Source organism: Polyergus mexicanus, unplaced genomic scaffold (assembly GCF_030449975.1).
Source record: "Polyergus mexicanus isolate NDT 795.1 unplaced genomic scaffold, iyPolMexi1.0 SCAF_10, whole genome shotgun sequence".
In the NCBI taxonomy this organism is placed as follows: domain Eukaryota; kingdom Metazoa; phylum Arthropoda; class Insecta; order Hymenoptera; family Formicidae; genus Polyergus; species Polyergus mexicanus.
The window spans coordinates 7,222,737-7,249,571 of NW_027223330.1; the positions used below are offsets into that span (position 1 = coordinate 7,222,737).

General features: G+C 35.6%; 3 protein-coding genes and 1 pseudogene across 3 annotated transcripts in view; 2 read left to right on the plus strand and 2 right to left on the minus strand.

The window, feature by feature from the left end:
- Positions 1-13,390, minus strand: part of Dhc62b (Dynein heavy chain at 62B) — a 962,114-nt gene extending 948,724 nt beyond the window's left edge. Inside the window, exons 1-4 of the mRNA XM_070302893.1 lie at positions 13,298-13,390; positions 12,937-13,113; positions 11,634-12,010; positions 1,981-2,227 (exon numbers count right to left, since the gene is read on the minus strand). Coding sequence (XP_070158994.1) covers positions 1,981-2,227; positions 11,634-12,010; positions 12,937-13,113; positions 13,298-13,390 — 894 coding nt within the window. The remainder of the gene's footprint in view (positions 1-1,980; positions 2,228-11,633; positions 12,011-12,936; positions 13,114-13,297) is intronic.
- Positions 13,391-17,208: 3,818 nt separating this feature from the next.
- On the plus strand, positions 17,209-18,033 carry LOC138937032 (uncharacterized). Its single transcript, XM_070302894.1, has one exon. The coding sequence runs from the start codon at positions 17,209-17,211 to the stop codon at positions 18,031-18,033; it is 825 nt and encodes a 274-aa protein (XP_070158995.1).
- A 2,780-nt stretch (positions 18,034-20,813) lies between these two features.
- On the plus strand, positions 20,814-22,163 carry LOC138937035 (serine/arginine repetitive matrix protein 1-like). The gene is made up of 3 exons (XM_070302906.1): positions 20,814-20,945; positions 20,992-21,392; positions 21,434-22,163. The coding sequence occupies exons 1-3, from the start codon at positions 20,814-20,816 to the stop codon at positions 22,161-22,163; spliced, it is 1,263 nt and encodes a 420-aa protein (XP_070159007.1).
- A 3,637-nt stretch (positions 22,164-25,800) lies between these two features.
- Positions 25,801-26,581, minus strand: LOC138937039 (uncharacterized; annotated as a pseudogene).
- Positions 26,582-26,835: the final 254 nt, after the last annotated feature.

Consider the following 26,835-nt stretch of genomic DNA (forward strand, 5'->3'; position numbering starts at 1 on the left):
TCATCTGTTATGTCAAAAAAATGTTAAATAGACTAAAACTTGTCCTTAAAATATTTAATCCAAGAAAATAAATAATCTTTATTATATAATTTATAAATAAAATTATTGTTCGGGAGTCGACCTCGACGAGATCGCCCGAATCTTTAGAACCGCTCAGAGATGCGCGAGAAGTTGTGTGTGGCGTGAATCCATAGATCTGCTGGAGGAAAGGGTTGAGATGGGAAACTTACGTATATGTCAATTTGATGAAACCTTTATTCAAATACGCTGGGAGCGAGTCACGATGCGTATTCCGCGATAACGATCGGAAATCTTCGTATATATCTTTTTCGTTATTGCCTTTTTCGCGTTTCGAAAATCTTGAAGAACTTCTTGCTAGAGGTTCTCGCGAGGTAGAAAATCTTGCACGCGGACGCCGGAGATCTTAAGCGCGAGGCAAAGGACATTCGCGGTATAATTAACTCGATCGTCGGCTCTTGCACTCCCCACTTTCACACGTTCACAATATGTTAGCACTAAATAATGAAAAATACGATTTGAGATTTTACCGAATTGACCGCCGCGAGAATATGAATGCGATCCGATGCGAGACAATTCGGAACGATTTTGAGACGAGTAAGCCATTGTAACTCCGATACGAGCGAGAATACAGAAAGAGAATTGATCGAGATTGCTGAATGTCGACCGGCTCGAATCATCGCTGCAGACAGACTAAATCGACCGACCGCGAAAACTCGCGCTCTGCCGATTGGAATAACAGGGTTCTTCGACATCGAACCTTCTAGAATTTGCTGTTTGTCACAGTTTTTTATCTCTAGGATTACGCGATCACGCGCTGATCGGCTGATCGCGATAATGTTTATCCTTGCTCGTGTTTTGGTTTTGCTTGTTACCGTTAGGCAATTATCTTATTTCATTTCTTTGACTAAGGCTTAACATTTCTATTTCAGGCTCTAACTCTGATACTTTTAATTCAATTGTATATGTAATATTTTTGATAGAATTCCCATAAGATTTGTTTTGTTACATTAACATAAACATGCGATTTATTGTTTAGCTATTTGTAAGAGACCTAAAAATATTAATTACGCATTAATTACATTTATATATAAAATATGAATAAACATTCACATTTCCAGAACTAAAAGTTGCGAATTCCAAATACACAAAATGTTTGTGGACACTATAGAAGTGCTTTGATATAATTTTTTAAGGACGAAAAATTAATTCTATTTACAAAACTTCTCTTATTAATAACTTTTTAATAAACAATGAGCGACGACTAAAACTCTGCAAATATTACTCATGTCAGAGATATAACCTATAACCTAGAAATAATACAATTTAATTGTTAATAACTTTTTAATAAAGAACAAGCGACACATGAAACCTCTTAGATGACTCAAGGTCATGACTTTGACAACATAAGTCAAAGCCAAGGTCATTGGGAGAAGATCCTCTAATATGCCTATTTACCACTTTAGATTAAATATTTAACACATTTATTAAAATCGGAAAAATACATTAGGATTTATTTCTATGTTTATTTTTCTGTCTATATCATAACCCATACAGCACAGAACATTGCAGCAACATTGCAACATTGCCGCAATGTTGCTACAATGTTGCAATATTGTTGCAATGTTGCTGCAATGTTCTATGCTGTATGGGAATATATTTAGTAAAAATAAATATAAAAATATGATTTTTTTATTACTATACATTTTTTAGGTATTAATTATAATTAATCTTTAAAAATAGATGTTGAATAAAATAATTAATTTTACAATTAATAAAATGAAACTAAATTTGTTGTATGTTTTGCCGTTAATTAATAGCTTTATCAACAAATATAAAACTTTTTCATAAAAATAAATTTATTCTATTATTCTAGTATTATTTTATGTCAGTGACTATGAATGTGTGATAATCTTATATTGAAACTTTTAATAGTGTTAATTAATTTTTTTTATAGCATACCTTTAACAGAGGCATCGTTGTTCGATCGGCGAGAATAGTCAATAAATGTTCAATGGTGTCGATTGCACGAGTGATTATTTGCAAACCGAGGATAGTTGTAGCGCATTTAAGAAAGCGTGTCAAAATGTTTGTTGGCACATCCTGGATATAACGACGATGAGAGACTGATCGTACGATATTATTATAATACAAAGCGATAATAATATGCACATTCTTTTTCAGGTCCGCTTCGACGAGTTCAAAAAATCTACAAAATGTTTAAATTTAACTTAATTTTAAGCTTTACATTTTAATCTTTAAATTTAATTGTGCAAATAAAAAATCTTATATATCATATACTATTGTAAAAAAATGCATAAAAAGAGATAAGTTTATAGATGATACAAACTACACATAATAATATTTATAAAAACAATATTTACTACGATAGATGTATATGTATAAAGATTACTAAGTTTAAAAATAAAACAGTTAATTCATTAAATGTTTTACATAATTATAGTAAATATTGATAATTTTTATTTTTATAATTTTACAATTAGTAAGATAAAGAAATTACAATATTATAAATATGTTCTGAAAAAAAATATATACAGTATCTTATTCTAATAAAAACAGCTGTATATCTCTTAAATTTGAGTATATGTCTCTTAAATTTGTCATATAAAAAATGTTTTTTTTTAATTATATAGGATTTTGAGAGAAAAAAAAGCAGTATAGAAGTCACTATGGGGTGTTAAATGATGTCATTATCGCCAGCGATATGAGGGGGTTCATTATAGCGCATCCTCAGACTAAAGATTAACAGAAGTGAGCATTTGATGTTAAGCGAGCGGACGAAAGCGACTATATATAAGTGGACGCTCAAGATGGCCGCCCAGGGACGATTGCAATATGACAGAGATACTGGAAATATCTCAAAGACCTGGCAATGTACTATCCCAGTAAGCAATTTGATAACAAATTGTTGCCAAATTGGCATCAAATTCGCTCAAAACTTGGTAACAAATCCAGTGCCATCTGTGTCCGCATTAAGCTTGTGTTTTGGTGACAAAGCTTGTTGACATAACCTGACAGCAAATTGACGGCAAAAACCGAGCAAAGCTTGATATGATTTGACGTCAAATTGATGGCAAAAATCGAGCAAGATCTGCGCAAGACAATCTGATAGCAGATTGTCAGCAAAAACCGAACAAATTCTGCAGCTTTTGGCCATTCATATAAAAATATATATTTAAATAGATTTAAAGCCTTAACCCTAAGTAATAAAATGATGATAAGTTTTGGTCATAAAATGACCATTAGATAATTAGACATTATATAAAATCATATATTAATATGTTAAAACATATAGGTAAATTCAAATAACTTAATTTATAAAATTAAAGATCTTTTTGGACAGAAATTGTTTGAATAAGTGAAAATCGAACAATTATCTGTCCGATTTGCAAAAAATCAATTCAATATCTGAATTTCCTGTATAAGAATTGTGTCAAAAATTGAACTGATAGAAATATATATATTATAATATTATTAGCATTTTGTAGGCTTTATATACACTCATGACAAGAATTTGAATACGGGTATAGATAATGAATAACGCGCCGCATAGCGATAAGCGACTGAACTATTTTATAATACTTTGTAATAAGCTGCAGATTTTGTTCGGTTTTTGCTGCCAATTTGTCATCAGATTGCGCACTCTAGATCCTGCTCAGTTTTTGCCGACAATCTGATGTCAGTCATGTCAGCAAGCTTTGCTCGGTTTCTGCCGCCAATTTGCTGTGTAGTTATGTTAGCAAGCTTTGCTTGATTCTTGCCGGCAATCTGCCAGCTTAATCGGTAATAACAACTCTTGTACCAAATTTGTAGCCTTTTTGCTGACAATAATTTGTAGCAAGCACTTGGCAATATCTGTTAGAACAGACCTGGCTGACTGGGCATGATCTTACAATTATTAATAATATTTTATTAGACTAATATTAACTCTTCTTTTCACTTATTTAGAATCGATGATCGTGCGCAAAATAAGTGCAAACTGAAACAAGTAAGATAACAAGTGGCTGTACATGACCCTGAAAAACATCAAAAAAAGTGGACGCTCAAGATGGCTACGATAACGTACTACTGTTCGCGATAAATCTACCTCACTACCAATATGCTCACTCCTATTATTCTTTACTCTAGGAGCGTGTCCATATGACGTTACCGACGTCATACTTCCCACCATTAGTCTGTCTAGGGTCTAGGGCAAACAAGCGAAGTTGACTGGTCGGGTGGAGGGGAAAGAATCCGTCGCCGACAGAGAATCGTTCAATTATAAATCGTATTATAACTATACAATTATATTGTATTGTTTTTTTTATATATTTGTCATACTTAATTGTAATCAATAACATAGACATATGCGTGATAATACCGTTCAACAAAAAATGACTTTCTTCGAACATCAGAAAAAAACTAATCGTTTCTTATAAGTTTTTGAGTACTAAACATGAATCCGGTTTCAAAATTGCCCCATCACGTTAGAATTTCGACAAATTTGTAATTAAAGTTGCAAAAAAGGGCTATTTTCACGAACTTTGTCATATTATAGCTACAATATGTAACGTGCTGAAGAAGCTTTATTACAATCAAAATAAAGTATGTTGTTAGCCTTTCAACCCTCAAAAGGAATTTTTGGTGTCGGTTATGATTAATAAGATATCCATAGTTATGTTACGTCTTGCCGACTTCACGACTCCTTCCTTCCACGAAGTGGCGATAATGATCGTCGTTTGGTGAGACAAACGAATCGTTCAGTAAACAGACGCAAAAAGATCGGTGATGAAAGCATGTCGGTCTCCTCGAGATAAATAAAAATCAATAGATATTCCTTAGTAGAATTTGCCGGCGGAAGAATAAAGAGAAATCGACAAGATAATATACAATTTTCTAATAAAATATCCAACAAACACAGCTGCATCAATAATAACAAAAATTTTCAACAAAATATTTAATAAACACAGCTGCATCAATAGCAATAAAAATAATCATAATAAAATAGGATGTTTTTTAATTTGATCACGTGCAAGGAATCTTCGAACGAATGTCGAACTCACCAATAGATGATCACCACAGATAAAAACGTGAAAAATAGGAGAAACACCCCGCCTAATGGGAACACTGGCACAAATTTTAATTTGTTAAGATTGAAAGATCCCCACTTCTGCGCAATTTCAATTCGTCGAAGTTTTAGAAGATCCTCACTCTTAGAATTAGAATACACCCGCGAAAAGAGGATTATAGAAGGAGAACTCGAAAACACATTCATGCAATCATTCTCCAGACTTCAGTTCCACGTAGTCTTACTCTATGCTTTTGCACTGTAATTCGCGAGTAAGTTACTTGTGCAACCAGTGTCCTCACTTGGCATTATCTCCAGAGCAACCACGAGTCGAACATCGGATTATCGACATGACAGAGCGAAACATCGTACAAATATGCCACCTTTCCATCTCCGAATTACTGTTTAAAAAAGTAAGTTTAATTGAATAATTTTTCCTTTCCTCCTTTTGTCTTGTTTCTTATTTAAATCAGAACTTTCCGAAGAATGTTTCATTTTTTAAAAATCATTAGCCCATTCAGGCAATAAGTCTTAGAAAATTTTAAATCCTGATCTTAATCTATCACATATGTAAGCGACCAATTTTATACTTCTAACCGTTTTTAACATATTCACTTATTGACTTATACGTTGATTTTGATTTTATTTTTCCATTTTTCTCCAATAATTAAATATATTTCATTATTGTATTAACCAGTCAGAACTTAAATGTTAACGATAGAATCTTTCCCTTGTACTCCTCCCTACTAATGTAACATCTGCAAATTGAAATACACACACACACACACACATGCACACGCACACACATAACACTCACCGAGAAGTTATAATCAACAATATTTTATTTTCATTTTTATATAATCATGTATATCTACCATTCACTTTAAAATATGAATAAACTCGTACTTTATTAATTAAAATCAAGATAACTCTATATTAACCCCCATTCATTCCTAGTTGAAAGGTCGCACTTGGTCCCATCCCGTGTAAAAGAGATTAAATTCTCTTACCGAAAAGGTACCACCGAATGAACATCTGAATAACCAGTAAAATAGCGACTCAGTCGTAAGGATTTATTTTGTAAATTAATAAATTTTAGAATATGAATTAGATGAATCGGGAAATGAATATAATGAATCTGATATTTCCTTTGAGAGTAACATAAATTTAACTGACGAAAAGGCAGACGATTACATGTACATAGCTTACTCAATAGGCCTCAATATACTTTCAAGGAAAAAGGAACAAAATCTGGATTCACAGAATATTCTATAAATAGTAATGAGATGAGGAACAACTTACGTTGTTGGATGATAAATTTTGATAGATTTACATTTTTATCTTTTTTAATAAAACGATATTATACATAACATTGATGCAACCGGGCTTTAATATTTTAATAGTATAAATAATATTTGTTCTCATTAAGTTTTTAATATTTTATATACATTACACACACACTGTTTTTCAAAGTATATAATACAAGATTTAATTTTTTTGTAAGCATTAAGTTATTTTATATAATGGCCTAGTTTACACTGATATACTTTAATATGTACTAAGTACTACATTGGCCAAATATAGTCATTCCTTTAAAGAATGGAACGACTGTAATTGGACAATATACCCAGACAGCACAAAATATCCTCAGGATCATCCTGAATATATCCAGGACGGTTCAGGACATTTGTAGGATGTTTCAAGATATTATTATAAATATATTTATAAAAGTTTAATATGCATACATAATTATTTTTAGTTGTGTCGGCTATTTTATATAATTTAGAAATCTTAAGTATTATAATAAGTATTAATGTCCTATAAATGTCCACTGGATAACCCCTGGATGTCTGTAGGATATATCTGCCCTGTCTATTATATTGGATGTCTTTTGGATTTCCAGAGGACATATACATGTGCAATTAATTGTTAACGTTAATTTCGTTTAATATTAATAATTGAATTTGATGCGCACATTTTCATATATCCACAATTATTATTTATTTAATATTTCATGAGAAATGTTACTGTTCGCAACATTCCAAAAACTTTACAAACAATAGTATTTAACCGCTAGTTCGTTTGTTTACCGCTATGCGACACGCGAACTAGTATTTGAGATTTGGTCATGAGAATTATATAAAGCTTGCAAAGAGCAACTAACAAGAAATTACAAATGTAATTATTTTCTATCAGTTCAATTTCTGATGCAATCCCAACATAGGGAATTCAGATATTGGATTGTTTAGAAAATATTACACAACTTAAACCCGGAAGCCAAACCTAAAATATTCATGTACAGCACGAAGGTCTCAAATATTAAAGAACGGTGAACTATTTTTAATATTAGATTTTTAATATTGGCAGTAAATAACAAAACATAATTTTAATTTATATTTAAATTTTAAAATTTGCTCCTTGAAACATACGAAAAATATCCCTAACATATCTTATAAAAATCCTTAGGATGTTCCACAGGATCTCCCTGGATTCTCCAGAGGTTAATATACGGCTATCATTTACTCTTCCTCAGGACATCCAGAGGAGATCTGAGGATTACAATGGGATATCCTGAGGATATCCTACATGTATGTCCTGGATGCCCTTTGGACGTCCTAAGGACATCCTTGTGCTGTCTGGGTAGTATTTAGTACGTATTAAAGTATATCGGTGTAAAGGGTAATGTGTTATTTTACAGTGGATTATTTTACATTAAAATTTGAAATAACGAATATAACGTCTATTTTTTTGATTCATTGGAATATTTTACAAATGATAAAATGTTTTTTTACGCATTAGAGTACTTTGCATTAATATCTATATGTTACTTTTCTATGCACTTAAATATTTTGCATTAATTTCTACCGACTGGAACATTATGGAACAGTGCTGGGATTTAGTTGTAACTTTCGGCCAGATTTCTTAACTCACGCCTACGGTTCCCCCTCTTACTGCACGCGCCATAGCAACGCAGCGCCGAAAACGGCCGTAACTCACTAGTCTCAGGAACATGCGTATCATAAATGTAACGCAATAGTCTAATAGCATAAGTCCTCATTAAAATTTTCTATTTAATACTTTATTTTATTATTAGTATTAATAATTAAAATAATTATTTTTCTATTATCAATTACATATATGTTCTGTAACAAATTAAAATATTTGTGTTTTATTCAAAGCTCCTAACGCACTGTTATATCAATTTACGTAAAATTATATGCTATTTATTTTCACAATATATATTGAAATATGAAAATAAATATAAATATATTGAAATACATTTCGATTAAAAGAAGATACGCTTGCTGCATATAAAAACTATATATTAAAAATTATAAAAATTATATATAAAAAAACTATGGTTTTAAGATAATTGGGAGACAATAGATTTCCTCATCACCTATGAGGTACTATCGTTGATGTATTTTTTTAAAGTGGTTTCCCCGGTAGGCTTATTCCACTGAAGAGGACAACAACAAATAATGATTCATATGGAAAGAAAAATTTTATAGAAGTTAATACAATACAATATATTAATAAAAAAAATAATACAAAAAAACAGAATATTCGCTAAAATATCAATTCGATTTTCTAAGCCGTTTACATGAATTTACAAGAGACGAAATATCTACGAGAATATTAGAAGTAATTTGCATTAGCGAAGATAAAGATGGGTCGTTCATCAAGAATGTTTGTCAGTTTTTATATATTTTAATCTCAAAAAGGAGCATTCGCACAAATATGCGGATCCAAACATTGAAAAAATTCGAAGACTAAATTTGACAAATTCGGGATAATTAGATGAATTCAACATTTTAAAAAATTCTACACTTCTTTCTGACCGCGTTTTAAGAGACAGATCATTTTGCAAATCACAAAGTTCTGCCTGAAATTCTAAATTTTGTTCTTCGATCTAAACAGTAAGGGTTCTTAAAAAGAATTAGATGCTTTCTAAGTATTTCAAAATCCTTAAGGCTCCTGAGTAGTCACCGTGAAACTCCGAGTTGACGGTGGCGACATAGGAATAAAGATGCTACGGTAGGAATAAGAACCCTGTTCAATGACTTATCATATAAGTCAGTGCTGGGATTTACTTGCACATTTTGGCCTGATTTCGTGACTCACGCCTATTGTTCCCCACTCGCCGCTCGTGCATTAGCAACGAGTCGCCAGATATGCGTGACTAAGGAACGCGACGCTTTGTCTCAGGAGCGTCCGTATATAAGAATGCCTAAATATAATAATAAGACAATATTTTTCTATAATTAAAAGTTTTTCTTCAATATTTTATATCAATAAATTATAAAATATTGAAAAAAAACTTTTAATTCTAAGAATTTTCGCGGTGTATTTAGAAAAGTATTGTCTTATTATTATATTTGGGCATTCTTACATATAAACGCTCCTGAGACGAAGCGTCGCGGTCCTTAGTCACGCATATCTGGCGACTCGTTGCTAATGCACGAGCGGTGAGTGGGGAGCAATAGGCGTGAGCCACAGAATCGGGCCGAAATGTGCAAGTAAATCCCAGCAGCACTGATATAAGTGAACTGGGATTTATATGTAACTTTCGGCTGGATTTTTTAGCTCACGCCTACTGCTCGCTGCTCCCCTCTTATCCCTCGCTCCTTAGCAACGCATCACTGCATCGTAAATCGTAACTAAGGAGCGCATCACTTAGTTTCAAGAACGTGCGTATCACAAATGTGATAGCACAATACTTTGATAACCATAAAACATAAATATTTTGAATTGTTATAGAACGTACATATACGTAATTAATAATAGAATAATAATTATTTTTGTTATTAATACAAAATAAAATATTGAATAGAAAATTTTAATAAGAATCTCTACTACTAGAGAACTAGAGTATTGTGTTATTATATTTATGATGCGTACGTTCCTGTGACTAGCAGGGGAAGACGCGACTTTAGGATTACCGAATTGAAAAAGGCTTTTATAGTGTAATACTCTATTAGAAAAATACTTGCGCAAAAGGATAGAGCGCAATGCTAGCCATTTCCAAGAAAATGATTTAAACAATATATTATTATTAATAATAATATATTAATAATTATTAATTATATTATCGGTCTATAATAAACTAATATTGTTTATTAAAGAATCTATCGCATCCTTCATTTTTGCGCCTGGCTTTTAATTGCTCGTTGTTTTTTATGTTTTATTTTAACAATGTATATTCTTTGTAAAAACATTTTAAATACACATTATGAAATATTTACACAAAAAGATTTTTCAAAAAGAACAAAATTAATGATAAATAATCTAATTTTATCAAATATCATAAGCTGCAATATTAAAAATAATCTAAAAGATAATTTAAAATTGTTTAAGAAGTTCTATTGAATGTAGTTGAAGATATAAGCGAAATTAATATTGAGTATTTTAAAAGAATAGTTTTTAAATATGCTCTTCATCTTATAACAAAATTATATGCTATTGAAAATTGAAATAGAAAAATTATTCATCAAATTATAAATGATATAGAGATATAATAATATAGATATAAATTATATTTCTGTATGTTTAAATGCTTTGTTCAAAAAATTTGAAAATGTATAAGATTTAAATATATTATTAAACATTATAAAGAACGGTTTTAAATCATGTAAATAAGAATACCAAACGTAGCAATATTTACAAGAAATAAATTGTTCGTTTCGTATCAAAATAAGTAATTGTTAATTATATTTTGTCGTTTAGTAAAGTTAAAGGAATATCAATCACTTTGACAACATCAAAACTTAAGTATAATGCCCTTAAGGTTAAAATGATTTTTAAAACTTATATATTTACAAATAATGTCATATATAGAAAAAAAATAAGAAAAGTGGATCTTTCAGACATACACTGACGAACAATTAAATTTTGAGACTTGCTTCGCATTTCCGAACATTTGATCCCTTTGTGCTGCCATTTTAGGAGGTTCTTGACAACTCAATATTCAACACGTGATACAAGTTTTAAATTATTTGGTTCAATAGTTAACGAGATACAGTCATGCGAAGTTATTTTATAAAGTTTTGTTTAAAAATCGGTGCAATGGAAGAAACGCTTGACAACGCGCTAACATTAAATTCTGTATTAAATTAGAGAAGTCACCAATAGAAACGTTACAAATGTTGAATGTAGTCATGTAACTCGACATACAATAGTTTAACGTCTCCGCCATTGCTCAAAATAGCTCTAATAATCCTCTGAAGTAAACCCTTTCAAAATTTGATTTACGTTTTTTTTATGTCATCTATATCTTCGAGACGTTACTCTTATGCATAACTGATTTTCCGTAGGCTTGTTGAATCATTCGGAAATGCGAAGCGAGTCTCGAAACTTAATTGTTCGACGCTGTATCTATATATGTATATAATGTGATCTATCTCCCTTAATTTGAAAGATAAAAGGGAGTGTCTACACAAACACGCTTATAGTGGGTCCCTGTATATGTTTATATATACACTAATGTTCCCTATAATAATAAAAGTTTTGTTTTATTAATATAATATAATTGTATAACTGATATTACTTGTCAATATCGAGAAAATCGAGGCTCCGATAATGTTCCAGATCGCAAAGTATTTTTGGCAGAAGCAGATGCGCCTTTTCAACAATGCTTCTAATAAGTCGATGCGACAAATAATATTGTTTGGCAAACACACAGCGATTCTTATAAAACTTTGCGGCAAATTCAGTGCGACCAGGATATTTGTATGGCAAAATGGGAAATGAGTCCTCATTGCATGCCTCTTCGCATTCGATAACTATTATTCGACGTATTTCCATATTGCGAATCGTTTTGTAGTATCGCTCTTTTGTCTCTCGCATTTGTTCTTCATAAATATCTTTGTATTTACCATATATTTGCAATCGATTTGTCAATTCACGAATGTTTTCTTCCCATTCCTGCCATGTATTAAAAATGTTTACTAATGGTCAAGATTCCGTTTTTGAGACAAAAGTTTTAAATTTTAACAAATAATTCTAACATAATAAATTTTTTTATAAAAATAATTATTTATTATCTTAAAAATATAATAGATTATAATAGTATAATATTGTAATATTCTCTAGAGAGCAAAAAATTAAAAAAATGAATAAATATCACGAGGTTTTATTTTTATAATTTAAATAATTCCATATATAACAAAATAAAACAAATATTTATTTGAAAAAACTGTTTTAAACTTTTTTCACAAATAACGAGATATTAATGAATAATTTTTTAAAATAAGAGAATATACATTTACTGTACTTTGTAGCATATTTTCTACTAGAATAATGTAGATAACCAATAAAGAGTTTCCATTTTTTTCTTAAAAAGGGATTTAAACATTGTTTAAAAGATTTTTTTAAAAATTGTTTCTTCATTATTCAATATTATCATTATATATTAACTCAATAAAAATGATATGTTTGTATTTTGATTATTATTAAAATATGTGTAATTTATATTCTCTATCTTTTGATGTTCTACAAAGAATTAAAGATTAAAAAAAATATCGCACATAATACATTCTGCAAAAAATTAAAGAATTTTAAAAATATCACGCAGAATACTTTCTTTTTTACTTTAAATAATTTTACATATAAAAACTGACATCCCTAATAAAATATCATTTTTTACTTAAGAAAATAATAAAACATCTCTATATTTAATCTTAATTTTAATTTAAAATATTAAGAAAAAAATATTGTAGTTTTTAATTATAATTGGTAATATTTATATAATATAATTTTTAATATTTAATAATCTTTCAAAAAATTTTTCTATTAAACTTTACTATAAATGTCGAAAATCAAACATGTTAAATATTAAAACATAACTTTACCGGAAGCAAACCGATAATGGGCATTTTCTCGGCGGCATTTCTCATTTTATTAAAATAAAAATTCTGCGATCCTGCTAATTTGCACTCAGTCAAATGGATATCAAACCTCTCGTAATGACGCATTTTAGCTTTTGTTGACGCTGCTTCCAAAGCATCTTGTATCTCCGTAGCAAATAACTTGAAAGCCGAAACATTGAGAGAGAATAAAATATATATTAATATAAAAAAAATATAACATGTAAAAAATGTATGTATAACTTACTTTATAATAATTAATATAATTTTTGAAACGTATAATATATTCATATAAAATATATATAAAAAGTATATGTAGGCGTTTAGATTTGTATGGTTAATTTACCTTACTAAGTGTAAAACCATGTAACGGTGAGCATTTTGCATCTTCTGAAACAATCTTCGTAATATCTGATATGGAAGACCATCTTTTTATCATATTAGTTTGGAAGAAGATATTATTGTATTCAGATAGTACAAAATGTCTTGAGTTATATTGGTAAAATCGACGTTGCTAACTTTTATTATTTCTCGTTAGTCAGTTTATCACAGCCGATTTCATGTATATGATTATTAAATAATGTTTACAAAAGCTGTGTTCCGAAATTCACTATTAGTATTGAAAATCTATAATATACGTTACGTAAACTATAGATTTTTAGTACTGGCCGTGAGTTTCGGAATACGGCCAAAATACTTCAAAATCTCAAAATATTTTTTTCATTACAGATTCTTTGGCTTATTCAAAACTAATGTTAAATGAAATGCTTGAGCACCAATACTTTTCAGGTTATAAATAATTGAATAAAAATTTAAAAAAAGAATAAAATAGCTCTACAATTAAAGAAATCAAATAAGAGCGAACACGCAAAAACTTCAAATGCTTACTACGATAGATTGCGTGCCGATATTCACTGTCAGTACTGAAAATCTATAGTTTATGTCATGTATACTATAGATTTTCAGTACTGGCAGTTAATATCGAAACGCAACCTATGAAGATAAATTAATTATTTATTGGGTGCATTCAATAGCACGATTGCTCAACGAGCAGGTGCTCATTATTGGTATATACTTTTATCTAAAAGGTAAATCAATAAATAGCCGCTTACTGAGAGTTCAGTAACTGGTTGTGTTACTATGGATACACCCATTATATATATATAACGGGTGTATCCATAGTAACATCCATATATATTTCCATATATATCCATATATAATTATATATATATATATATATATATATATATATATATATAAATTCATATATTAAAAGACGCGGTAGTGTATGTTTAGCGTCAAATATATATTATTAACTGAAAAATATTGTTATATTTAAAAAAACTATTGTACAAAAGATTAATAATATTGTTTTAATATCATATAAAAATTAATATCAAAAAGTGCGTTAACTGAGAATAAAAATTTATGCTACAAAATTTTTTTAGAAAAGAATATCTTGTTATTTTCGTTATTAAAAAAAATGTAAAATTTAATAAATCAAAATTTTTAAAAAATGATGTATCTTGTGCCCGTAGCCACTAAGGAAAAGACCTTTTGGGATCTATTCGCCCAAAGGATTAGGACCCATGTACTAAATAAAGACACTTTCATTTTTTAATGAAATACATACATAGATATTATATAGAGTAAGGCATCTAAGACAGGCCACCCGAATAATTCCTACAGTTTTGGAGATAGGAGAAAATGTTTGAAATATAAGTTGTATGGTATCGAGGGGGAAATCTTGTGGAAGTGAACATTTTTTTTAGGTGGAGGCACTTAGGAGATTTGAAGGTCATCTTCATTTTTTTAAATGGCACCACTCTAATTTTTTTATAGAAATCGATTCCTTGCAATATTTGGCACAAAAAATTATAAGGATAAGATTGACAAAAAGTGAATAGTTTACGAAATATTTTGTACTTTATATTCCATACTAAATACTTATTATACTTAAACTCAACATGTATTAATAAAGATTGAAGTGTACAAGGTGATTGAATATTTATTTACATTCTACGATCCGTATAAGTAATAACACCAGAGAGGACACGAATGTAAACATGAATATATTACGAAATATTTTATAGTTTATGTAAAATGATATCAAAATAAACTACAAAATATTTCGTAAATTTTTCGTCAAAAAGAAAAAAACAAATAATTGTTTAAAAAATACATTAGAAATAATTTTCTTAAAAATAATCATTTTTTTATACTAATTGATTTGTCTCATTATCCTGTACATAAAAGTATTACGGTAAGATTATCGAAAACTAAATATTTTACGAGATATTTTATTTTTTATATCAAAATATGTCAGATTAAGATATAAAATAACTCAAAACATACTTAATGAAAAAATACTTTATTAGAGTGAAAAGCTCTCGAGATAAGCTATAAAAATATGCAATAAAAAATAGGGGGTTCTATTTAAAATTTTGAAGTTACCTACCACCTCCTTTAAAGGGGGAGAGGGCGTAATTTTGTTTACGTAGTTAGAAAGGCCCCTCAAAAACATGAAACTTTCTTATGAACAATTTTTTGATTTGACAAACATTTTTAGAGTTATTTGCTTGTAACTCTTTATGTGGGTTACCATATAATTTTTATGACAATTTATTATTATTTATAGTTATATTTAGTAATTTATAAATGAGAAAAAAAAATTAATGATTAAATTAATAATTATTATTATGTAGGAAGACGAGAATAAAAAGAATAAAAATCGAATAAATAAGAGAATATAATAATGGGAAAAAAAGAATACAATAAAGAACGAGCAGAGAAAGAGAGAAAGAGTGAAGAGGAGAGAGAGAGAGAGAGAGAGAGAGAGAGAGAGAGAGAGAAAGCAGCGTGAATAAACGAATGTACGAGGAGTATGATACACACGCGCGCATGTGATCGTGTGTACAGGGTGTGCCATTTTAAAAGTTCCACCCTTATAACTTTTCAGGATCAACGTTTGAAGGAAAACGACTCTAATAAAAGTTGTAGAGAACAAAGGGAGCTATCTAATTGTAACCTTGGATTTGACATTAAAGGTCATTTTCAAGGTCATTTGAAGGTCAATTTCCGTTTTTTAAATGGAACCCCCTATTATTTATTACATATTCTTGTAGCTTATCTCGAGAGTTTTCCAAAACACTATAATAAAGTATTTTTTCATTAAGTACTTTTTGAGTTATTTTATATTTTAATCTGACATATTTTGATATAAAAAATAAAATATTTCGTAAAATATTCAGTTTTCGATAATCTTACCGTAATACTTTCATGTACAGAATAATGAGACAAATCAATTAGTATAAAAAAAAAATGTTTTTAAGAAAATTATTTACGATGTATTTTTTTAAACAATTATTTATTTTTTTGGCACTGATTAATTTGTCTCATTATTCTGTACATAAAAGTATTACGGTAAGATTATCGAAAACTGAATATTTTACGAAATATTTTATTTTTTATATCAAAATATGTCAGATTAAAATATAAAATAACTCAAAAAGTACTTAATGAAAAAATACTTTATTATAGTGTTATGGAAAGCTCTTGATGTCAGCTACAAGAATACTAAATAAAAAATGGGGGTTTCCATTTAAGATTTTAAAGTTGACCTTTACATGACCTTCAAATGATTTTCCAAGATCAAACCAATGATACCATCTTATGGCCCCCTCGAAACCAAACAACTTTTGTCTGAAACATTTTTCTCTTCCGGGCTTGGTTTTTGAGATATTTGCCTGAGGAGATTAAAATGGGACACCCTGTATATATATATATATAATGTCCTAGACCACCCGTACACTCCTTTTCTTTAAAAAATTAAGCATTTTAGAAAAAAACGTTTTGAACACAAATTATATGGTTTTGAAGGGAACATGTGGCGGTTCGACGAACCACCACAAGATCGAAACAACCACCCGGTATATGCGCCGACGAACTCCGACGCGCAGGGCGCGCGGAGCTCGCGCGCAGGGGACCGCTGCAACAAACTCGCTCCACACCATCCATCACGTGGAGCGAAAGGCTACCGCGATAACCGCGATGGAGCTCTTGTAAGGGCTCCAACAAACCGGCCCTTTTCAGGGCCACCAAAAATAAAAACGTAGAACAATGTAGATTGGCAATCAAATAAATAACTCTAGTCACTCCACTTACGAGGCTTCAATCTCAAAACCACTCCTTGTGAATAAGCAAATTAGTGACCGTACACACAAAAGGCACTAAAGTGGTGACCCCGACAAGGAGAACATGCCAAAAGAAAGAGAAGCGACGATAATCGTCGACGATGAAGAGAGCAAAGTCAACAGGATAGCAGTAAGAATTCCACCATTCTGGCCAGAAGAACCAGAATTATGGTTCGCACAATTAGAGGGGCAATTCTCGCTATGCGGAGTGACGCAAGACGAAGCCAAATACGCATACGTACTATCAAAAATAGAGCCAAGACAAGCACGGGAAATTAAAGACGTAATAACACACCCGCCGGCACATCACAAATATGAGGCAATAAAAAAAGCACTCATACAAAGGCTGACAGACTCTCACGAAACCAGAATAAAGCAGCTACTGGAACGCGAAGAGCTAGGCGACCGCAGGCCATCACAATTTCTCCGGCATCTCAGCACACTGGCAGGCACAACAGTACCAAACGAACTGCTAAGAACTCTCTGGCTCGGGCGACTACCACAACACATGCAGGCCATATTAGCGACACGCAATAACGACAACTTAGAGGAAGTAGCAGAGCAAGCAGATCGAATCCACGAAATCGGCAACAACAAGGCGTTGGTATTCGCAACATCCGCGGAAACAACAAACAAAAAACCGTGGGAAGAACAAATACAAGCTCTGAGCAGACAAGTCGCAGCACTGACTACGCAGATGGCAAACGCAACGAAACGATGGGACCGAGAAAGAGGCAGAAGCCGGCAGAGAAACCGCTCAGGAAACAGAGCACGAAGCAAAACCACCAGGCAAGAAGGCGTATGCTTTTACCACCAACGTTTCGGAGAAAAAGCACGCAAATGCACACAACCATGCACATATAAAAAAAACGAGGAGGGCAGTCGCTAATGGCGGCCAGCGACGCTAGCCCGAAACCAAGCCGCTTGTTTGTGACGGACTGTATCTCAAAAACGAGATACCTCATAGACACCGGATCGGACGTCAGCGTCTACCCACACACGATGATGCAAAGGAAACAGCGAGAAGAGGCCTATGAACTCTACGCAGCAAACGGCACAAAAATCGCAACGTATGGCTACACAACAATAAAACCCAATTTCGGCCTACGAAGGGAGTTCCCATGGCGGTTCATCCTTGCCAACGTCACGCAACCGATTATAGGATCAGACTTCCTCTCGCATTACCACCTGCTCCCGGATATTCGAAGAAGGAAATTGATCGACGGAAAAACCGGACTGATCGTGTCAGGAGCAACCAGCAGTGGCGAGACAGGCTCCATAAAAGCAGTACGGAGCAACACAAAATATCATCACGTAATATCGGAGTTCCCGGGCATAACACAACCAACGGGAATGAGAAAGACGACAAAACATACCACAAGGCATTATATAAAAACAACAACGGGACAACCCGAAGCATGCCGTCCACGCAGACTAGCACCGAACAAGCTGCAAGCCGCAAAAGCAGAATTCGACCTGCTGTTACAAGAAGGAATCATACGACCATCGAAAAGTCCATGGGCAGCACCACTACACATGGTTCCCAAGAAAAGTAATGCATGGAGACCATGCGGGGATTACCGAAGGCTCAATGCAAGAACAACGCCGGACCGATATCCAATACCGCATATCGAGGACTTCGCACAAACATTACATAACAAGAAAATCTTCACGACCATCGATCTTGTGCGGGCATACAACCAAATACCCGTACACCCGATGGACATAGCAAAAACAGCGATAACAACACCGTTTGGATTATTCGAATTCGTATTCATGCCGTTCGGCCTACGAAACGCAGCGCAGACATTTCAACGCTTCATAAACGAAGTGTTACACGGGTTGGATTTTTGCTACGCTTATATAGATGACATACTCATAGCATCAGCCACGCAAGAGGAACACGAAGAGCACCTACGACAACTCTTCACAAGGCTAGACGCATATGGCATCCAAATAAACACGAGCAAATGCATCTTTGGGGACAACGAAGTAAAATTCCTCGGCTATCTCGTTTCGAAAAAAGGAACAAGACCTTTACCGGAAAAAGTAGAAGCCATACAAGGTTTCCCGAAACCAACCAACGTCAAACAACTACGACAATTCCTGGGAACAATTAATTTCTACCGGCGATTCATCCCAGGGGCCGCAAAGGACCAGGCCACGTTAAACGACGTACTCAAGGGTCCAAAAATAAAAGGAAAAATTCCGATCATATGGACAAATGAGTTGGAACAGGCATTCGACAACTGCAAGAATAGCCTCGCTAGAGCCACTCTTCTGATACATCCGGACCCGTCAGCAGAGCTAGCGCTGACAACCGACGCATCGGATACAGCAATAGGAGCGGTACTACAGCAACGGACACAAGAAGGATGGCAACCGTTGGCATTTCTGAGCAAAAAACTCAACCAAGCGCAAACAAAATACAGCCCATACGATCGAGAGCTATTAGCAGTATACACGGCAATTAAACATTTCAGACACATGGTAGAAGGAAGACAGTTTACAATCTACACCAACCATAAACCCATCGTATACGCCTTCAACCAAGATCCACTGCGCAGCTCTCCACGACAGGCACGCCACCTCGAGTACATAGGACAATTCTCCACCGATATCCGACATGTATCCGGCAAAGACAACACAGTAGCGGATGCACTATCAAGAGTAGAGGAGATACACAAAACGGTCGGAAACGAAGAATTAGCAACAGCACAGAAAGACGACGAAGAGTTGCAAATAATTCTAGCCAACAATCAGGGACTGAAACTAACCAAGATACGGATTCCTGGCACGGCGACAGACATCTATTGCGACACAGCCACGCCGATAACACGCCCATACGTGCCTAAACCACTAAGAAGGCAGGTCTTCCAGGCCCTGCATGGCTTAGCACATCCGGGAACTAAAGCATCGGCAAAATTGATCTCGCAACGATACGTCTGGCCCCAAATCCAAAAAGATTGCAACACATGGACAAAAACCTGCGGGCAGTGTCAACGAGCAAAGATAACAAGACACAACACAGCACCACTAGGAACGTTCCAGAAACCAACAGCACGGTTCGAACACATACACATGGACATAGTCGGACCGCTACCACCATCGAATGGATACAAATACTGCCTCACGATCATAGACCGATACACACGGTGGCCAGAAGCTACACCAATACCGGACATAACGGCAGAAACAATCGCAAAATATCTGTTCAAAGAATGGATCACACGATACGGGACACCAGCAAGGATCATAACGGACCAAGGTCGACAATTTGAAGCCGATCTCTTCCGACGCCTTGCACAGCTAACAGGATCAGTACATCTCCGAACAACGGCGTATCACCCGGCAGCAAACGGGATGGTCGAACGCTTCCATCGACAGCTCAAGGCAGCAATAAAGTGCCACCAGACAGATGCATGGACCGAGGTACTTCCAACGGTGCTAATGGGCATACGGGCAGCACACAAAGAGGACCTGAACGCCACAGCAGCAGAATTAGTCTTCGGGGAATCAATCCGCCTACCCGGACAGTTCCTGCAAGACCAAGGAAGGACACCACAAACAGACCAAAGCGACTTCGCCGAGCAATTACGAAGAGTAATGCAGAAGTTGCGACCACAGCTTAAGTGACACGGACAGACGAATACGTTCGTATTTCAGGACATGAACAGCACGCCAAGAGTATTCGTACGACATGACGCACCTGCAGGGGCACTACAGCAACCCTACGACGGGCCGTACGAAGTACTCAACAGGGGCGACAAAACATTCAAGCTACGAATCAGAGGGAAGACAGTGAACGTCTCCATAGACCGGCTAAAACCAGCCTATACTCTAACAGACCACACAACAGCTGAGAACCCCAGCACAGAGACAACAAAGGAAGCCATCCCAGAAGCCACACGAACAAGAAGTGGACGACAAACACGACTACCAGTCCGATTCGCACCACAATAGGAGGGCTCTAAATCAACCAGGGGGGTCCTGTGGCGGTTCGACGAACCACCACAAGATCGAAACAACCACCCGGTATATGCGCCGACGAACTCCGACGCGCAGGGCGCGCGGAGCTCGCGCGCAGGAACAAAACAAGCCGCAAGAGCTCACCGCGACGCGGCGACCATCGCGAGCCGCTACCAGTGAGTGGGATCCGTTGAGTGGGGCTTATAAGGCCGCGCAGGAGGCCCAGACGCAGAGTCGTCGCTCAGCTGACGGAGAGCATATCCCGAAGCAAAAAGACACGTATAGAGCGGAGAAATCCGCCACCAAGCATTTGTCCACAGAAGACTGACACCGAGGGCAAAAACACCACGCAGCCTTCCACGGTCCATACCGCCGCCCAAATCACCGGGCAACGAGCGGACAGGAGGAATCGAGAGTCGACAGTCGCCGGAGCCGCTTCCAAAGGAGAGACACGTAGGGTGGAGCCTACTTCCTTGGAGGCTAATCCCGCTGGACTTAGAGCCGCCTCGACTAACGCGGCCCACACGGTTCTTCCTCAAGACGTGGGACATACGCTTGAGACGCTACACGTCACCCAGGGAAGCCTGGACAGCGCCACCGCTGTTATCGCCGCTCCCCGCTTCACCAACACGATCGGTGACACGGGAGACGCAGACGCTACCACCGAGCCGAGTACATCGAGGCGTCCAAGCAGCGCCACCTTCCGGAGTCGATCAGGCATCACAGTCCGACAGCGACTGGGAACCTACCACCAGCGTTTCCAGCACGCAGACGGATCCGGAAGACACCGCACGATCAACAGCGACAACCACGGAACTTAAGCCGAGTTCCCGGCAACCAAGTCCTCGACCTAAGGCCTCATCCACGAGGAGTCGGAAGACGCCGCAGCACGAACTTAAGCCGAGCTCACGAGCACCGAGCACTCAGCCTAAGGCCGCGTCCACAGGGCATCGAAGGCCATCGAAGACCGCGCGATACGAACAGTGGGGACCGCTGCAACAAACTCGCTCCACACCATCCATCACGTGGAGCGAAAGGCTACCGCGATAACCAGCTCTTGTAAGGGCTCCAACAAACCGGCCCTTTTCAGGGCCACCAAAAATAAAAACGTAGAACAATGTAGATTGGCAATCAAATAAATAACTCTAGTCACTCCACTTACGAGGCTTCAATCTCAAAACCACTCCTTGTGAATAAGCAAATTAGTGACCGTACACACAAAAGGCACTAAAAACATAAGATGGTGTCATTGATTTGATCTTGGATAGCATCGTCAAGATCAAGTCAAGGACACCTTTAATTTCTTAAATGGAACCCCCTATTTTTTATTGCATATTCTTATAGCCTATGTCAAGAGCTTTCCAAAACACTATAATAAAATATTTTTTCATAAAGTACTTTTTAAGTTATTTTATATTTTAATCTGACATATTTTGATATAAAAAATAAAATATTTCGTAAAATATTCAATAAAAAGTTTTCAATAATCTTACCGTAACATTTTTATGTACAGAATAATGGGATGTTTGATAAAGGACTCGAGAAGTTTCTGGTTTCGGGGGGTGTCGGGAAGAACAGTTGTAATAAACCGCTTTCGCGAGGCGGTCGTGGATAACTCGGTCGGGATCCGGGGCTCGTAAAAGGGTATCGAGAGACGAACGATAGATGCGTTAGGTAAAATATAATTTATTGCGTTGAAATATATGTGTGTATACAGAGTGAGTGTGTGTGTGTAATTACTGTGTGTGTCGGTGTATATGCGCTTGTATGTGAGTGAGTGATAAGCGAGCGAGTGCGTGTGCGAACGTGTAATATCTGCGTGAGATTTACAAGGTATATCGCAAGTATGTGGGTGTGATCGTGTGTATGCAGCCAAACGCCCTCGCGTATGTGTGAATGTCGGAATGGTCTAGCGGCGGTCGCGTCGGTCGCTGTGCGTCCGAATTATATGCACGGATTCACGGATGCACGGTGCGGAATGCGATTTCGGCGGATTCGCAAATATATCGATTACTTTGCGCGGATCTGGATTTCGGCAGGAGCCGCTAGCTACCGGGCGGTAATTTCGGTCGGGTCGGTGGGCGGTTCTTAAACGCGTCGGTATCGATCTGATTGCGTCGATCGATGTCGCGGCCGGTTAGATCCTCCCCCTTGAGCGGGACTTAGCGCGCCGTATTAATGGCGAGTCCGATCGCGGTAATGGCGGTCGCAGAATTACCGCGAGTTCGCGGATATCGCGGTATTGCTTCGTCGGGGATGATTTTCCCGTAGAATGCAGGAGTGCAACGGCCGACGGGAACACCCGTCAATGGCAGGGAACTCCCTACCACTGGATGATTGCCGTTGCACGCAGGTGGACGGATGCGTGTGAGGTGTCGAGAACTCCCGACGGAGGCTGAGTACGCCCAACCTCGTGTTCCTCGGTCGCAGAGATGTTTAAAGGATCGCCCTTAGAGATGCCGCAAACTCTCGGCGGAGGCTGGGTACTCCCAACCCCGTTTTCTCTCTCTTCGAGCGTGTGTTAGGATCGTTCTGGATTCCAGGCGTCGTACTGACTCTGGCGGTTGCGGAAGATCTGGTCTCGAGGTAGAAAATGTGCCCTTATTTATACCGCTTTCTCCGGCGGGTGCGCGTGCGTAATATGCCTGATTGTTTTAAGGCATATTGTTTAATGTTGAACCGCCGCGCGCGACTCGGGTGGTTTCGGGAACGGTCGGTACGGTTACCCGAGCGCGGCGACGGTTCCTGGTAAACAAACGCGTCTTGACGGCGGTTATAAATTTGAACGCCTTTCTTTATATCTTAAAAATGGGCGCTCGGCGCCTCCGCATTATGCCCGACCGGTGTTTGTCGGGCGGCGGACTTCCGGCGGATCGACGGCCGGGTAACGGTGGAGGGATGCATCGTTACACAGTTAGGATCCACGCACACTCACTCTGGTCCGAGTCATACCTCACAAATGTTCCTCGCGCAAACGTAATTGGATGCTTAATTTGTGATTGATAAGTTCCTTGTCGTTACCGAGAACCTTGAGAAGACCGGGAGATTGTTCACTTGATCCGATCCGAGAAACAAAACCGAATTCCGAGAACTTCTGTAAACTTTTCGCCTTTTAAGGCGACGTGCGTCACGAAAGATCGGTACTCACAGACTGATCGAGAATCTCCGGAAGGGTCGATATCGACGCAGGAGCGCGGATAAGGTCCTGAGAACGTACTTGCGATTGGGTGATAGCATGGCGCGATGCTGGTTAGATTGATAGGACAGGCTTCGGGATTGGGTTAAGGTCGCGTACAAGAGAGAAAAGGAAGAGAGAGAGGACACTAAGGACAAGGACCAGAGTGAGTGAGATGCTGATGAGGAGATTGCGTAAAAGTCGCGAGATTTTCTGAACATGGGACAAATCAATTAGTGCCAAAAAAAACAAATAGTTATTTAAAAAAATACATTGTAAATAATTTTCTTAAAAACAATTATTTTTTTTACTAATTGATTTGTCTCGTTATTCTGTACATAAAAGAATTACGGTAAGATTATCGAAAACTGAATATTTTACGAAATATTTTATTTTTTATATCAAAATATGTCAGATTAAAATATAAAATAACTCAAAAAGTACTTAATGAAAAAATACTTTATTATAGTGTTTTGGAAAGCTCTCGACATAAGCTATAAGAATATGCGATAAAAAATAGGGGGTTCCTTTTAAGAAATTAAAGGTGTTCTTGACTTGACCTTAATGATGCCATCCAAGGTCAAACCAATGACACCATCTTATGTTCTCCTCAAAACCATAATTTTTGTTCAAAACGTTTTTTTCTAAAATGCTTAATTTTTGAAAGAAAAGGGATGTACGGGTGGTCCAGGACACCCTGTATATATACAGGGTGACCCATTTTAACTTAGCAGCCGGGACGGTGAAATATCTGGAAAACATTTTCAAAAAAAATGTTTCAAATAAAAGTTGTAGGCTTTCAAAAGATCTATTTACTGAATACTATGGGTTTCACCTTGGGTGGCGTCGGATAAAATATTTCGTAAAATATTTAGTTTTCGATAATCTTATCGTAATACTTTTATGTACAGAATAATGAGACAAATTAATTAGTATAAAAAATAATTGTTTTTAAAAAAAAGTATGTAATTATTTACAATGTATTTTTTTAAAACAATTTGTTTTTTTCTCATTAATTGATTTGTCTCGTTATTCTGTAATAAAAGTATTACGATAAAATTGTCGAAAACTAAATATTTTACGAGATATTTTATTTTTATATCAGAATATGTCAGATTAATATATAAAATAACTTAAAACGTATTTAATAAAAAATACTTTATTATAATGTTTTGAAAAGCTCTCGAGATAAGCTACAAGAATATGCAATAAAAAGTAGGGGTTTCCATCAAAAAAATTCAAGGTGACCTTGTCCTGAAACATTTTTTTCGAAAATGCTTAGTTTTCCAGATACTTCACCGTCCCGGTACTTTTTATACACTATATATACATATAAATGTATCGAGGATAAAATCGGCCCCTCTATCGCCCATTCCCGTGAGAACGCAACCATAATGTTTTTTTTCGTCTCTCCGATTTTATTGCAAACAAAACATTGGCATTGAGGCATCTTTTTCCAACGATATTCATTGCAATATAATGATACATTTATCGAATAATGATAAATTTTTTTTATTTTGAAAAAGGCAGCAATTTATTTTTTACTACAATTTTAAGAAAATGTTGCCTCATACATTCCACGTTATTGGAATATTTCTCATTAGAAGGATTTCCTCCTAAGGCTATAGTTATAGCAAAAGCTGCAGCATAAATTTCATAACATGTGCCATCAGGTTGTACTTGAATCTTTTCAAATATTATATTATTTGCACTTATTTGTGGATAACGACAATGTATGTAATTTTTTTCTTTAGACACCAATTTATCGTATGTACAACTGGGTAGACTGTCGTACACTCGAAGTTTGGTGCCGTCAAAAAATATACATCACCAGTGATCACTGCAATTTCCTCCAATAATTTGTAAGCTTTTGTCACTACGACTTGCTTCAATTATATGAGGATATTCCAAATATAGCACGCTTTGTGTTTCAAAAGGAGAATTATCTCTTGCAACGCGTAAAAATAAATCTAATGATTCGTCGTTTATTTTGCTATATTCAGGTAATACGTTGAACAGGTAATACGTGATTTTCTCGAAGTTGCTCGAAAACATCGGGTGGAAGATCTGGTTTTTGTGATTGCGGGCCGTAATGACAATCTGTTCCCGATTCCCGTTTAAATTTCTTTTGCCTTCTATTCATTTCCCGAGATTCTCTGGTTCTTGCAACTTTTGCTTTTGTCGCTTTTCCAGAGTCTCCACATGGAAGGAACATTTTTACATATGCTTTTATGCACTTGCGTGAGAACTTGTTGCGTATTATATTGCACAACTGCTCCCGCAATTCTAACATTGTAGGAGCCTCGGATTGATGCGCTTTCCACCAATTTCTTTGCAGATTATCGAATTGAACGATTCTGCAGGATTGTTGGTGAATTTCAGCAACAAGCTGTCGGAATAAGCGCTTAAATATACGATAGCACTCTCTACTTTTTGATAAAGACCGTGCAATTTGAGAGATGGTACATTTTTCTTTGTTTTATCACGGTCACATATACGACCGCGTTACTTACATCGTTTAAGTACTCTGCGTTGATACCACTGCTT